General features: G+C 40.6%; 1 protein-coding gene across 2 annotated transcripts in view; it reads right to left on the bottom strand.

Annotated features, from left to right (window-relative positions):
• Nucleotides 1-3,513: 3,513 nt before the first annotated feature.
• The window catches only part of LGR4 (leucine rich repeat containing G protein-coupled receptor 4), a 78,785-nt gene continuing 66,618 nt past the window's right edge, over nt 3,514-15,680 (bottom strand). The window contains exons 12-18 of one of the 2 annotated variants that reach the window (XM_065636275.1): nt 14,805-14,870; nt 13,639-13,710; nt 12,665-12,736; nt 12,275-12,400; nt 10,705-10,826; nt 9,987-10,061; nt 3,514-6,656 (exon numbers count right to left, since the gene is read on the bottom strand). In XM_065636275.1, coding sequence (XP_065492347.1) covers nt 5,380-6,656; nt 9,987-10,061; nt 10,705-10,826; nt 12,275-12,400; nt 12,665-12,736; nt 13,639-13,710; nt 14,805-14,870 — 1,810 coding nt within the window. In that variant the 3' untranslated portion in view covers nt 3,514-5,379. The remainder of the gene's footprint in view (nt 6,657-9,986; nt 10,062-10,704; nt 10,827-12,274; nt 12,401-12,664; nt 12,737-13,638; nt 13,711-14,804; nt 14,871-15,680) is intronic. The other variant, XM_065636276.1, reaches the window with a different exon arrangement.

The following is a 15,680-nucleotide window of genomic DNA, read 5'->3' as shown; positions in this document are numbered from 1 at the left end:
AACACCCAAGCGCTCCTGACAAATTGCTCCCGAGTAATCAAACAACATAGAAATGAATTAAATCCAAGGTATACATCAACTACCCTGAATCACTAACTATCCTGATTTGACAACTGTATGAACTATTTGAATTTGCCAATTCTTCTTTATGAAACAGTTTAATTTTAGAAATTCAATTTTAATCTGATCAGCCGAGTCTCCAAAAACTTAAGAGCCATCAGAAGGAAACCTCACAGTGAGGTGATCAATACTAGGCAGATTTAATTATAAAAATCAGATGAGATTGCTTTCAGATGCAACATCTAGTTCCACACTTGCATTAACACAGAAATAAACATATAAATAATCCTACTGAAAAACCTTACTAATTTTAGGTACAAACTAAGGTTTAGACAACGTGCCTTGAAGAAAAAAATGTAAATCTTAATTTTACTTGCAACCTGGAAAAAAAATGTAAATTTCAGCCAAATATAGTCAAATTTAAGAAGTCTTCCCCAGTCTTCAGATTTTCCAATGTGGGGATAAACGCTGCGGCAGGCACGGGAGTGAAGTGGCTCCTCGGCTCCATGAAGGAGCTGCCTGTACTTGTCCGCTGGCTATTTTTGTGCCTGCATTTGTAGTTCTGCTCGACGAGAGGCCGTGAAACCGGAGAGCTCTTGGATTGCTTCAGTTTTCCTTAGCAGTGCGTTCTCACCTCTGCACCACCCGGCACCCGCTGCTGCTCCCATTCTGCAGGTTGCGGATGCGGAACCTTCTGCTTTCAAGGAGCGTGGCCCTGAGATGAGAATTTCTCATTTAGGGAAATGTGCAAGAACTCTATGAAACACGTTTATATTAAAATCCCATCTTTTTTAAGCAATAGCAGGATTCTCAATCAGTTGGTTTATGTTAGTTGGAGATCACAGCCCTCCTGCTTCTGAGCAGCCTTTGCTCCTTTATCTGCTTTACGCTTCTGCACAAAGCCTTGATGTCTTCCAAAGCAACAGTAACAGATTTACTTGCTCATTTTTGGGCTGAAATTCTCAAGACACTTGCAGATTTTGCTTTTGTTACTGGAAACCAGCCAGACACTTCATATTTTGTTGCCCTCAAATCTAAACAATTTCCCTATTGTAAATTCCAGTGACCATTAACTAGCATTTCTTAGGTAAAACCTAAATTATTATATTTTATAGTAGTGTAGTACCATGAATTCTACATATGAAATGTGTCCATTTGCCCTCCAAGTTCTTACAGTACACAACAGTAAAGAAAACAGTAATTTGTGATGAAACATATTATCCCACTTCAGGTTTAATTTCCTTATTTACTGAATCATCTTCAACTGAACTTTAGTGCTAAGAGTAAATAGGTCAGATTCTACTGTACAATATGTGAAAGGTAATACTAAAAAACAAACCTCACTAAAAATAAATTTGTTATGCTAGTAGCAAAAGATCAAAAACATCTATGTAATTAAAAATTATTAAATTGAGAGTGCGTATGAAACAAACTCTGCATTGTACTTTTAATTAAAAATATTACCCTGTAAATTAAAACCGAAAGCTTAAAAATAGTAATCGAGGTAAAAATAATAATTGGAGAAGAGTGTCTTTGTATAACTTTGAAATTTCTGAGTAAATTGATGATTAAACTCAGGAAAATTCTGCTGGGAAGAACTGTAAAAGGGATCTAGACCAAAAAGCTGTTAACTAGATGCATTATTTTTGTAAGAAAATAAAACTGTTCAAGCTAAGAGATCTCACCAGCACAGTGCCAGAGCAGGCTAACAGCTGTCTGTACAAAATTACTCTTAATGGGGGGAAATGTAGGGAATACTTTAGCAATTTTATTTGTGACTCTGTTCCCCTGCAGAAAAGCTGCTTCCTCAGAGCATCAGAAGATGAATAAAGCAACAAAATGTTGTCCTTGCCATAAGTTTTCCTTTATGTAAAGTTGACAGCAAATTCTTTTCGTCTACTAAATCCAGCCTTGGAGCTACGTTTAGAGGGGTTTAGGCACAATGTATGAGACATTGCCACTGTAAGAATTTTCGTCTAGCTTTGGGCTCTAGGGAAAAAAAAAAAGAAAAAAAAAAAAAAAACCACAGGATTTATTTTCTGCAAACACCCCAGAAGGGTGTAACTTGGGAGGTTTCAGTTGTTTTGAGTCTCCAAACTGGATGCAGGAGACTTTGGCTCGCTGAGGAGGCAGCTGTGGGTGACAGCTCCAAAAGCCACTTGTACAGAGGTGACTGAAACCCCACCACCCGTCACTAACACTGCGTAGCTTTAGGGTGAGTTGTCCCCACATTTGACATCGCTTTTGGAATGGGGAGGAGAGGGAGCGAGTTCTCAGTGGATGGGTTTCCTATGGCGGCTGTGAGCATGTCATCGTTCTTCTCACTCTCTACAGCTACCTGAAAGGAGGTTGTAGCATGAAGGGTGTTGGTCTCTTCTCCCAAGCAGCAAGTGACAGGACAAGAGGAAATGGCAAAAGGTTGTGCCAGGGAAGGTTTAGATTGGATATTAGGAAAAAATTCTTCACGGAAAGGGGCATCAGGCATTGGAACAGGCTGCCCAGGGAAGTGGTGGAGTCACCATCCCTGGAGGGGTTTAAAAGGCATTTAGATGAGGTTCTTAGGGACAGGGTTTAGTGCCAGAGTTAGGTTATGGTTGGACTCAATCATCCCAATAGTCTCTTCCAGCCAAAATGATTCTATGACCGGACATCACCCCCTGCTACTGAGATCAGCTCGCGCGACAAAGACACGACAAAGGAGGCATCAGGTACCTGGTGTCTGGATTTCTCTGGATTCTCGGTAGGTGTTGCGCATGTGGTGATGTTGACAGGCAAGTTTTGCAGCGCTGCCTCTTGATGGGTTGATTGTAGTAGCTCCTGCCTGTATTCATTCACCACTACCAGCAGAGAAAACCTGCGCATGTTGGAAGACACTGGGCTGACTGCATTAAAAATGAACTGTTAGCGTAACTGTAACTCCAAAAAACATACTGGTGCACAATGAAATTCTAGAACTCCAAACGGATCGCATCTGACCATTTTAATAGCATTTCAATGAAGACTCATTTGTAAAACAGAAGAAGAAATCAATCCATACTCAGTAACGTGGTTTGAAAATAGAGCAGGCTTTCTGGAAGCTTGATGTTTGGATTTTCTTCTCTACCAGTTATGAAATGGCAGTTGACATACACTGTTCCTTTTGAGAAGTATTCTCATTAGAAGTATTCTCGTTACCTGTGACTGGTTGGCCAACAGCAGCCATGTGGGACAGACTGCAACTCTTATAAAACGATGGCTTAAAAAAACCCCCACAACACAACTCTCAACACAGAAATAGAATCAGAACCACCACCATCATCTGCATGATTTTTCCAAGCCATACTAAAAACATTTCAACTCCAACACAATACAGAATAATATCTTTAATAAAGAGATTGCTTTGTAAGAGGGCAAACACTTCTCTGAAGGTTTTAACCGTTTGTATGCCAAGAGTCAGCAGCAGTCCAAGATCATAAATCCACTTGTAAATTGGCAACTTTCTTATTTTTTTCGCAATTCTTTCCCGAAACTCTCACCCCATGTAGCCAAGAGCAGATGACACGTTATTTACGCTCAATAATTTTACACATGCACCATCTTCAGCCTTAACTTTTGAAAAACAGAGATAAATAACAATCAATATTCATGTACCCTTTATTTGCTTTCAGTGTAACATTCCAGGCTAATTGGAGATGTAATATTCATGAGTGTAAATATAAGAATTAACTCTAGGTTGTTTTTCTTCTCTTTTGTTTTTACATGTGAATATTTTGGCTTACAAAATTAACAGCATACAGTAAATAATCCTCCCATATTTTGTACAAACTACATGATTTTGATATACAAGGATTCTGATTTTATTACAGTGACAATATACAACCATGTCTATTTACAATGCAAAAAGTATATAAACCACATTTTAAACATTCTGCTACTGGCAGCCACTATTGTTTAGGAGGTAGCTTTAATTAGCAAAATGAACTGAAGCCACATTTCCAATCATGTGTTCTATCAAATAATTTACAATACAAAGATAAAAATTCATTGTATGAACAGTATATACAGTTTAATTCTCAAAACAGTAATCTAGCTTTAAATCTTAACAACGTCTCCAGAGTAACCGGGATGGCAGTGGATTTGCTCTTGATTTAGTGTATTGTTCAAGAAACATACATAATTACTAAATCATGCATTGGTAACTTTGTATCGATCAGATTTCAAACTACCTATAGATAAATGGATCACTGATTGTACTGAAATCCTTTTGAGTCTCAGGATCTGAATGGTTGAAAAATATTGCACTGATTTACATGAAAATCAGTCACTTTGCACAGTGTACTTCACTCTCAGTAAAATAACTGGAAAAAATGCTTTTCTTTATTGCGAAATTGTTTTCCGTTTTCTCCCCATTTGCTAAAACCTCAGTCTACTCAGAGATTTAATTCATGTAACATTCAACAGGCTGCAAAGACATGAGCTGTTTACACTGACAGCGCCGCTCACACCCCCCAATGCATCGATGTTCCTTCCAGCAGTGTGACCCAACTGCACAATACTGAAGAAAGTCGCTGTGGTTCACCTGGAGTAACTAATGCATCGTCACCCAAAAAATGTGTCCAGCCCCATCATTCCCGACAGCTGTTAATATTCTTGTTTCATAGTCTACAGATATCGTGGATTACAAGTGCTTTGTTGTAACAAAATCTTTTTTAAAAAGTGAACGTTGGCTTGAAATACAAAACAAACATGGTATTCCTATATTGCTGTCACAGTTACGTATGGGAGAATTAATCCCTTTTTTGGCCCTGCAGTAAAATTCATCCTGAGATTCAATGCTGAATACATTATACAAAGCTAGCAAGAGAGTTTTTTGCTTAATTATAGAAAAGTCACATTTAAAAATAATTTCTTTAATATTAAACAGCTGTCCTTTATATTTTGCTTTGGCAGAAAAAAAAAGACAAAAAAATTCATCAACAGAACTTACCTCGCCAACAGCAGAAGCAAAGTACAACTGGAGTACAATGTGGAAACACACCATTAGCATGTAAAAAACTGTATAAAAAACCCCCACTATTGCGTGGAAAGAGTAAAAACATTGGGTAACAAATTTGGTTTACCAATTCCATACAGTCAGGGCAATCGATTTATTTAATTATTTTCAAACGTATGGCTCAAGAAGTTACTGCCCGCTTCCCTTCTTTACAAACGACACTAAACGATGATTACAAAAGTGCTCTCCTGCTCGAAAGGTCAACACAGGCAATGGCCTACGAAGCGTTACACCTCTTCTCCTCGAACGGCTGACGGAAAAAAAAAAAAAAAAAAAAAAAAGCCTTTTCAGTCTTTAATTCTCGGGATGTTGTAGGCGTAACGCACCAGAGGGAACCCCCGGCTTTGGTAGAAGCAGGCGCGGCCGCAGGCCTGCACCTGGTCCGAGCTGTCCGACACAAAGGAGTCGTCCTCGTCGGCATAGTCGGAATGGGCCGACTGGGTGCCGCAGTCCGACCAGTAGCCATCCGGCCTTTGGCAAGGCACCACCGCCAGCGCCGGGCAGCTGTGCGATTTTATTAAATGTTTACAGGGCACGGGCTTGGATAAAAGGAGCGATTCGCAGCATTCGCACACGGCGATGTTACCCTGCAAGTGGGTGTAGACGCCGCAGTCGTAGTAAAAATCCTGCGTGGCGCAGCCCCCTTGGGCGTTGACGGCGATGGCCACCGCGCCGTTCTTCCTCGACATGTGGCGCCGGAGCAGCTTCCAGTCTTCCTTGAACTTGGGGTTGAAGAATACGTACAGAACCGGGTTCAGGCAAGCAGGCAACGGGAAAAATATCAAAGTAACGGACTTCATGATCTCAGGGCTGATAGAAATCGCAGTGATCAACGGTGCAAATGAGAAAAACGCAACGGGGCAGAAGAAGATGCAGTTCGTGAAGATCAGCCAAGCAACGTGCTTAATCATGCTGGACTGCGAGTTTTCGGAGAGGTCCTCTTTTTCCAAGTTGCAGTACAGTTTAGTGTAGATAATAGCCATTAGCAAAAATGCTAACGAATTCAGGAGCACTAATGTTACTGTGAAGCCTAACGAAGGCGTCTCTCCAGTGGGGAAGGGCAAGCAAAGGGGTGACGCCGAGTACTCCGCTTTATAAAAAAGTGGTAAGCATCCTGCTACCACAGCACACAGGAAAGCAAAAACTGCTGCAATTTGAAATTGTTTTTGGCGATTGCTTTTCCCCTTTTTAATGATCTCCTTGGCAGAGAAGCTCCGTTCAACAGCTGCCAACATCAGGAAAAAAATGGCACTTTCTGACGAAAAGACTGCAAGAAACCCAGCAACTCTGCAACCACTGCCAGTCTCCCACCATATGCCAAATTCAGCAAATCTTCCCCAAGAGACAGCATCCAAGAAAGTTAAAATACCAGTATAGACTCCCATGAATAAGTTAGAGACAGAAATCAGGCCTATAAACAGTTTGGAAGATGACAATGGCGTACAGGATGCAAATATTGTTAACATCACAAGCAGGTTGAAGAACAAAGCAACCAAAAAAATAAACCAGACAGTAAGTCGAATCATCCAGCTGCCCAATAAATATTCACAAGGCTTAAAAGCACCTAGAAGAGGGGGGAAAAAAAAGAGAACCAATTTAGGAGAAAAAAATGGGCCTTAATAAGCAAGATTTTCAAAAGGTATTACAAGAACACTCCTCATTAATTCACAAATAGAGTACACAGCTGAACTGCTAAATAGGTCAGCTGAAAGTAAACTATTCTGCTGAAGCTATTTACTAATTAACTATGCCTGAAATAATAATTACTGCAATGAATGGTCACTTGAGAATACTTTGTATAAACAAGCTAGCTAAACAAACTTAATTACGTTTCAGCTACTCAAAATAGCTTTTATTAGTGCCACCTAAATACTTCTTATTTTATTAGGATTTCATACTTCATTTAAAAGTTGGTAACAAAATAAAAACAAATGTTTACAACCGATGTAAAAGGGCAAAGGATTTTTTAGAAGTAACGTGTTCTCTCAAAAAATGATTCACAAACATGCCTTCTGGAGTAACTTTTGGCCACAAGGAAACATCTGTAAAACAGCTGACAAATTCAATTTATCAGCTTTAATAAGGACAGGAATTCATCACGAGCCCTTCTCCCCCACCCTCACTACTGAAAGGCACTGTGAGTTGAGAAAGTCATACGGTGAAAATGATTTTCTTTTTCTTTTGCCACTTTAAAAAGCTTAAATAATGAAAAACATTCGACAAGCAAAATAATATGAGACAAGACAAGGAAAAAAAAGGTCACTACTTCTGCTTACCCTTCTAATCCTTCTAATTGCTACTTATGCCATAGGGAAATCCCACTGATTTTAACTAACAATTAGAAGAGTTTAACCTCTGCCACAGCCCCATTAGGCACCGCTAATTGTCCGAAGCACAATCGCTGGGGATCTCACCCTGCAATCGGGCACTCTGGGAGCTGAAGGCAGAGCAAAAACACACCAAAGGTGCTCCAACCTCAGCTGTAGCATCAAGGGTGCTGGTCTCTTCTCTCAAGCAGCAAGGACAAGAGGAAATGGCCTCAAGTTGCACCAGGGGAGGTTTAGATTGGATATTACAGAAAAATTCTTCACGGAAAGGGTTGTCAGGCATTGGAACAGGCTGCCCAGGGCAGTGGTGGAGTCACCATCCCTGGAGGGGTTTAAAAGGCGTTTAGATGAGGTTCTTAGGGACATGGTTTAGTGCTAGAGTTAGGTTATGGTTGGACTTGATGATCCTGAGGGTCTCTTCCAACTGAAATGATTCTATGATTCTCAGGGTGCCACCACCTCAGGCTGGAGCTCCCGAGCCGGTTCAGCCCCCAACTCCTGGCTCCGCGCAGCTCCTGCCGGCCCTTAGGCAGCTGAGGGATAACTACAACCCATCTCTAACACGGGCTGGAGCAACTGCGGAGAATGATTTAATGTCAGCGCAAAAGTCTCCCAGGGCCTAAAGCAACTTCCAGAAATTACTGAACTGACAAGTCAAAAAACCCCACCTTTTTTGTTTGTTTAAATGAGCAAGTTTCAGTAAAATTGGCACTAAAATCCCTTTCTTTTCGCAGGTATTCCTGAGTAAGACATCCTTGCCTGAATAATTTTTTTAACAGTATATTCACGAGACGCAGCAATACCTGCTATGCTAAATCTGCTTAAAAATAAAAACAACTTCCTACATAGAAAATTTTTAAAAAGTCAATGCTGTGCTTCCAAAAAATCAATTTGAAGTCTGTTTCCTAGTAGCTGCACAGTGAGGTTATCTGTAGACAAACAACAAAACTCACCACACATTCCTGCCTCTTCCTGAGGTCTAACTATCCTGAGAGTTAAGTTATCCTCCTCTCTTGCTAATATTCCCAGCCCATGGGGGAAATCCCTACTCGGAAGGATGAGTTTCACGGATTTCAGTGCTGTGCAACTCGAGTGCCACTGTTCAGCAATCCATTCCTGCCATTAGGCAAAGCACAAAGTGGAGCTACAAGGTGAGCAATGATTCAGAACTTCCACAGTGGGTGGAGTGTCCTACTTATGACCAGATGACAGCATGGCACAGAAAACAAACTGTTAGGATGGGAGGAACTGGTGAAAAACCAGGCTAATTGTGAACTTGTAAAACAAGCTCTTCGTTCCTTTTAGAGCTAAAGCATCTCTGGCATGAGCAAAGAGAGCGAGCTCTAAAGGCTTTAAGGATGTAACCCATCTAACACACCATCTGAATCTTCATTTTGTGAACAGGAGATCAAAGGCAAATAGGCAGCATTGGTCAAATTAATTCTCAGATCACTCACAGTTACATTAATAGCATATTTGGCTTTCTGACCACAATTTTTTTTTTTGCTGTGATCAAGAAATCCTTGTGACATTCTGTATAGTAAGACTAGAGCTAGCCCAAAAGATGAAAAGCAAATAGATTTTCATAATGGGTGTAAAAAAACAGTTTAGGAGAAGAGAATGAACCAAGACTTGGAAACTCAGTGCTCACCCAGAAGTAACTTCGCTGGAAGCATACTGTACCCCCATCTACACATTCCCATTTACGCAAACAGGAAGGTACAAGATGTACGGAAAGAACCTTCTGGGGAGCCCGTGGCAAAGGCAAGGAAGTAGGAGGCACCACGGCAAGCGCTTTAGGAGCCGAGTGGAACCATCTGTGGAAATTTGCAGCTCGAGGAAGATAAGCAAAAGGTCAGCAATGAAGCTGCCTAGAATGAAAACATTCGTTTGCAACATCAAAGAATTTCAACACTCCTGGATTGTTCAGGCCTGAATTGGAGTAGTTCTAGTATGCCAAGAAGACTGCTCGTTACACAAAGATCTGTAGCAGTTTCAGATGCTACTGCCTGCTCCAGCTACTTGTAACAGCCTCTGCTGTCAAGTGAATGTGGCTGAGAACAGATTGGGTGAGCGTTCCTCATCCTTTCTCCTGAAAAGGCATCAGGGTTCGTTAAAAACAAGGACTCCAAGCAGTTGGAGTTAAGCTTTTAAAGCACAGGCTGAGTTCTCACTAAAACGGGTGAGCGTTCATAGTCTGCCCCACAGACATCTCTTTTGCAAGAGTGATGCAGAATTAGGGGGCTGTGCATCAAACACAACAAGCTCCAAATAAAAGCATTACAGTCTTGTATGCTCTGCTTATAGAAACAAACTACCTTTTTTTTTTTTTCCTAGCATAGTTCTCCGACACAGTACTGAGTGTCTAAAGCTGAGCCAAATCTTTGTGATTGCTCATCCAAACCAACATTTGACATCAAATGGAAGTTTCACCCAAGCATTGTAGAATTTAATCTTCGGTGTACAGAATGACTACAAGGAATGAAACATGTAATTCTGCAGACAGCTATTTGCATAACACCATGCCTGAAGTTCACAATGTGGCTAAAGCACATTATGAGATTTACCTGTTGCTGGTGTGCAGTGAATAATAATCTGTCCCAGTTCCTCATTCTCCTCATTTCTCAGAACATCTGTATCAGCTGTAACCAAGTAAAAATGAAAACCAGGTTAGTTGTAGGGAAAAATACGTGAAATGCAGTGAAGCTGCTGGGATGGAAGTCGTCCTTTGAAAGATCAAAGGCCTTAACACTTCACCAGTGTTCAAGCCTTTAACAAGTGGAGCTGCTCTGGTTTGCCATGTCGGGCCGAGCATTCAGTGCAGAAATCGCTGCAGCAGTTGAGTAACTACTGCTTGTCCCAGCTACTCACAGAGCTTTACAACAAAGGAGCAACATCCTTCATCACTGGGGAAAGATCTGTGAGCCTTGGAGTAGACAGTGGAAAGACAAGCCCTTTCTAAACAGGAAGGTCAAATTACCGAGACCCATAACACATTTTTGCTCTAGCAGAAAACGACAAACAATACTGGCAGTTTAGAATTTAATTTTTGGGTTTTTTTAAACAGGCAGATCTTACACTGTCAGATAAATCCATTTCACACATTTAGAAAGAACATGGCACAGCCTATCTGCAAGTAGCTGCTAGGCACCTTCAGAGACAGCTTTTGTATTCCTATAATGATTTACATTTTCATAATTTCCTTACTCAAAGACAACATACACTGTTATGTGTTCTAGTCTGGCCCAAAATGATACTGCCAGTTTAGTACAATGAAACTCTTACCCTTCTCACGATCCATCAAGGCACCTTGATCTTGGTGACTGGAATCTTCAGCATTAGAGTTTAAATAAGAATCACACCCCCAAAATGCACAGCACTGGTACGCGTACGGTACGGAGAGCGACCTGAAACACAGGCAGAGCAACAAAGAGGGTTACCCATTGTAAACCCAGTTAAGATTACCGTCTATTAAAAATACTTAAGTGGAACACTTCAGTACTAAAACTGAAGCTTCTTTTTTTCACGGTTGCTAATAAAAAACTATTTCAAATTGTATCAGTTGTAACCATTTCTGATGAACTTTTGCACTGAGATGAAGGACAGGTGATGCATCCGAGCCCTGTCTGCAAGGAGTACAAAGAAAACTGTGTGGTGTTTAGCTCTCTTTACTACTCACTCCATATACAAAATAAATTCTGATCAGTCTTTGTGCTGTTGCTGTACAACTTCAACTGAAAACTAATGAGGCAAGTTAATTAAAGAGTAACTGCTTTGTAACAAAGTTAAATCCCAAACGACAATGTTAAAAAACACACTTTCCTTCTCACTTTTCATTTTGTGGTCCCAAAATAAGATGGTTTTTTTTTTCTTGCTATTGCCTTTGCTGTGTTTGACAGAAATAGTATGTATGACTAAACCTAGTAGAGAAGTAGCACAACTGCATACAGAGTATTAAAAAGTCCATGTAAACAACAGGATAATAGCAGACCAGAAGCTAATTTTTCTGACTCAGGTTACAGAGTATTAAAAAGTCCATGTAAACAACGGGATAATAGCAGACCAGATGCTAATTTTTCTGACTCAAGCTACAATATCAACTATCTGCATTATTGTTTCTGAATTCTGTTCTGGTAAATATTTAGAAGGAACATCACTCTAAAGGATCCCACAATGCATTAGTTCTCAAACAGATCAAAACCAAAAAACCAATCTGCTGAGGTCCGATTCTAAAAGTGACATGGATTCCTTTGCCGGCCTTAGACAATTAACAGTATCTTCATCTCCATTTCTCTGTCAGACAGTATGGGAAACCATTTTTAACTGCTTCTTGAGGACTGAAATATTAATGTGCAAAAAGATCTTTGAAAATGCAAAGCAGTTAATCACTGTCTGATCCACCTCCCACTGAAATCAGTACCAGGTTTCCATTTGAATTATTACTGTTACTCTTATTATTTGCCCCAGGAATAAACAGCATATGTATAAAGCGTGGTGATTATGGAATCACACACCTGCACGTCTGCTCCTGCCTTCCACATTCTGAAAGACAGATGTGCCCAGTTCAATAACAAATGGAATCCACCCAAGCCACTACTCCAAAGTCAGAGGATATCTGCCTGAAAAAGTGGTGGAGGAAAAAATATAAAAGGTTCCAAGAAAGTTGCCTACAAATGGCTTCTCTACCGGAACAGTCAGATGCCCTTTCATAAATGCCGATATTAAAGCCCTACAGGACTCAGCAAGGGTCTGATTATTTGTCATAAGTATTATCTAAGCTGGCTTCATTTACTGTCACCTTGCTTGTTACTGTCAGAGTAAGTGAGGAACTCCATAGTGTTATTTACCAACGTACCGGAGCTTTGCAAAGTTCTTTGCTGCCAAAGCTTCTTTCAGCTCGGAATTGCCTGCAAGTTTAAGCTGGTTCAGTCCACTCAATCCTTCAGCTGGAACTGAAGTGAGATCATTGAAACTCAGGTCTCTGAAATGTGAATATGAAGAGAGTGTTAGAGCAAAGGAAGTTTGAAGATCCCGCAGCACACGCTTCGGTGGGGCAGGGAGGCTTCTGAAAGCCTCACACCAGCTGTGTCTGGCAAATGCCTGGCAGCGCAGCGGGCACGTTCAAGCAGCCTTCCCTGTGTATATTCAGCTAGTGAGAGGTTTCTTGATTTAAGCTAAAACCGTTTAGTATCTCGGCAGTTTAATGACACAGAGAGGAAGTTGCTGCACAGAATACCCTACTTACAGGTTGACGAGAGCCGCAACAGTGCTGAAAGCTTCCTTGTGGATCTGATGGATCCGATTCCTACTGAGGTCGCTGCAATGAGTGCCAAATGAGATTATTTTAGCGATTTCATCAAAACTTTCTAACAGCTGCTGAACTGAGAAAAAAGCTATGGTGATAAATACACAACACCTTTGGCAGAAAAGCCCAACAACCCTCCCACTCCCCCCGAGCCAGCCGGGGCAGCAGCAGCCGAATCCCTTGGCAAGGCAGCTGTATCCTGCGTCGCCTCATCCCTGAAGGAGAACCCATGTCCCATTCCTGCCTCCCAGGCAGGAACAGGCTCTGCCACCACTGTTCCCAGGCTGGTGGTGCCAGCATGATCCCTTTGGTGACAACCACACCTGTGGCAGGACACACTGGCAGCGGTCGGGGAAGACAACAAAAGAATGAGCAGAAGGGCACCTGCTTTGTTGGATTTCAAATTCCAGCTCCAGCTGGACCACCCTGACTTATGACATTCCTTTTAAAAACACCTGCCAATTTGTGGATTTTTTTCCTGATAATTTCAATGTTCTTATATAATCTTCATATTGCGAGGGATGTAACGGGAAGGGATAATTTTGTTTACGGATCTGCTCCCCCTGAGGAAAACAGATAGGATCTCTCCAATAAATACTATATAATGGAATAATATAGTAATAATGTAATGCACAACAGTGGACTACCAAAAAAAAAAAATCATTCTTTTTTAATCTCCATATATATATTAAAAATATCTTTATAGGTTAGAAAAACAAAACGGAGATGAGAAAGAACAGGACTGAAACTGGTTGCTACCAGTATCACCTGTACACAGTTTGCTTCACCTTAGGATCCAGCACACCTGGTCTTTTGACATCCATCAGATTTGTAACACCAAACCCTGACACCAGTTCACCTGGGAATCAAAAGCACTATCTTGTTTAACTCGGTATGCAACTATGTGCACTTACAGGATACGAAGGGAGGACAATCCTTGAAAGGTATTCTCTGCGATTTCATGGATTTGATTGTGCTGTAAGGAACTGCAAAGTGAAGAAGTAGAAAAAGAACTTTATCGGCAAACTGGGCTGACTTCGAACCAAGGGATCACGTGGTGCCTGTGGATTTAGCCTTGTCAATGATTAGCTTTTTCTCGTAAAAAAAAAAAAAAGAAAAAGTTTTTAGGCAAACTGTTTAAGTATCTGCTCTGCACTTTGAATTAGCCATGTTAATACAACCATGAAGCTCTTTTGTGGCATCTCTGCCCAATCCCAATTACAACTTATTTAATTTACAAGAGACTGTTAAGTGCAGACTGAATTCTTTCCAAGCTAAAAGTAACACTTTGTGTACATCGAAGAGTCACACTGATTTAAAACAAATCTACTTAATTCTGTGTGGAATCTTTAAGCATCTTCTAACCCTGGGTGCACTTTCAGTTCTCAAAATATGGATTTATGAAAGGGAAGATCTGAGAAATGCTTCAAGAACTAATGGGCAAATTATACTTCCAGTTCACTATCTTCCTTTACAATGAACCATGTGTACAATGAGCCCAAAGATGTCAAGAGTACAATAGGAAAGGCCTGTGAGAAATCTATGAGCCACACTCTGGTTAAGGGGAAAGAAGTTTGAGTGCAGCAGAAGCAGGCAGAAAAATTGTGTACGGTCTGGAAATCAAGCTTAAGCAGCTTTAAAGCAATGAAGTAAGGAAAAGTAAATATGGGTTTTGAATGTGTCTTACAGGTACTAGAGAAAAAAAAACATTTTAGATAAGCATAGGTTGATGGTTGGAGGGAACTGAAGAAGGATGGAAGAGATAAGAGGCAGGAAGGAAAACACAAAAATGCTCATTCCATTTATGTGTATAGCAATACTACTATGACATGCAGGATTACAGTGTCTTTTTTTTTTTTTTTGTGCCACAGGAACAATTAATCTTTGGCTAATTGAGGAAAACACAAGTGGTTGAATTCTCTGTCCTGCACACTCCTCACATAAGATGGTCATGTTATTTCTCTCTGTCCTTATCTTAGAATTGTACTTATGATCAAACACGAATCAAAAAAGTTTCTGGGGGCTTGGACTCAGCATATTCAGGCAGTAATGAACATAAACGACATGTATTTCTACTTACATTTCTTCCAAGGAGTTGCAGCCCTTAAAACTTGGGAGGTCCTTTATATTGTTGTAAGACAGATCCCTTCAAAACAGAAAATGGGAGAAAGGTGCTCAGTTCAACTCTTTTCTCCCTGAAACATCTCATCACTTGTAACCATTAAATGGACTGGCAGAAAAATCTTCCTGTTAGTAACATTCTGCAGAAAAGCTAAGGGCATCTTAGAGAAAATCACAAACACAGTCACAAGTGTGATCTCTCCACTGTCACCCTAACTAGCTCCACTTCAATTATAGATATTACACACAACCAAAAACATAGAAAGACATAACTGTAATGTCAACCTTGAGACAGTCAGCAGATAGCAGAAACAAGGCTATGTAACTCTGCAAAATGCTGATTCACTGCCTTTTATTCACTTTATTCATGTAACCCTTTCAAAAACTACATTTCCGTATCTCTCCCCCATTTTTTCTCTGAATTTGGTGAGCAATTTTTTTTAAACTCTTCTGAAATATTCAGCCAGTGACGTAAAGCAAGCAGGCGTGGGGAAAACAAACAAACAAACAAGCCAGCCCTCTCTTTGGCAAACATTAACAACTGAAATCACTGTTTTGTAATTGAAAAGTAATAGAGAAACAGGCCGTACGCTTGTAGTGACTTCAACAGCTCATGAGATCCCTCCCAACCAACACTTTTGATTGTATAGGCACTGCTTTCAGCTCTGCAGCTGGATACACAAATACCCCAAAACCATGCAGCGTGTATTCCCTGAATTCTGGGAGTTGTAATCTAAAAAGGCTGATTGGTAATTTGCTTTTTTAGAATAAACGGGATAGACGGAATGCAACGCAGGAATTTGGAGTACATTATTATTATTCCGCTTGTTGGTAC

This window comes from Caloenas nicobarica, chromosome 5, assembly GCF_036013445.1.
Source record: "Caloenas nicobarica isolate bCalNic1 chromosome 5, bCalNic1.hap1, whole genome shotgun sequence".
NCBI classification, from domain to species: Eukaryota; Metazoa; Chordata; class Aves; order Columbiformes; family Columbidae; genus Caloenas; species Caloenas nicobarica.
The sequence above is the reverse complement of the archived record's forward strand: the minus strand, read 5'-3'. Positions and strand labels throughout refer to the sequence as shown.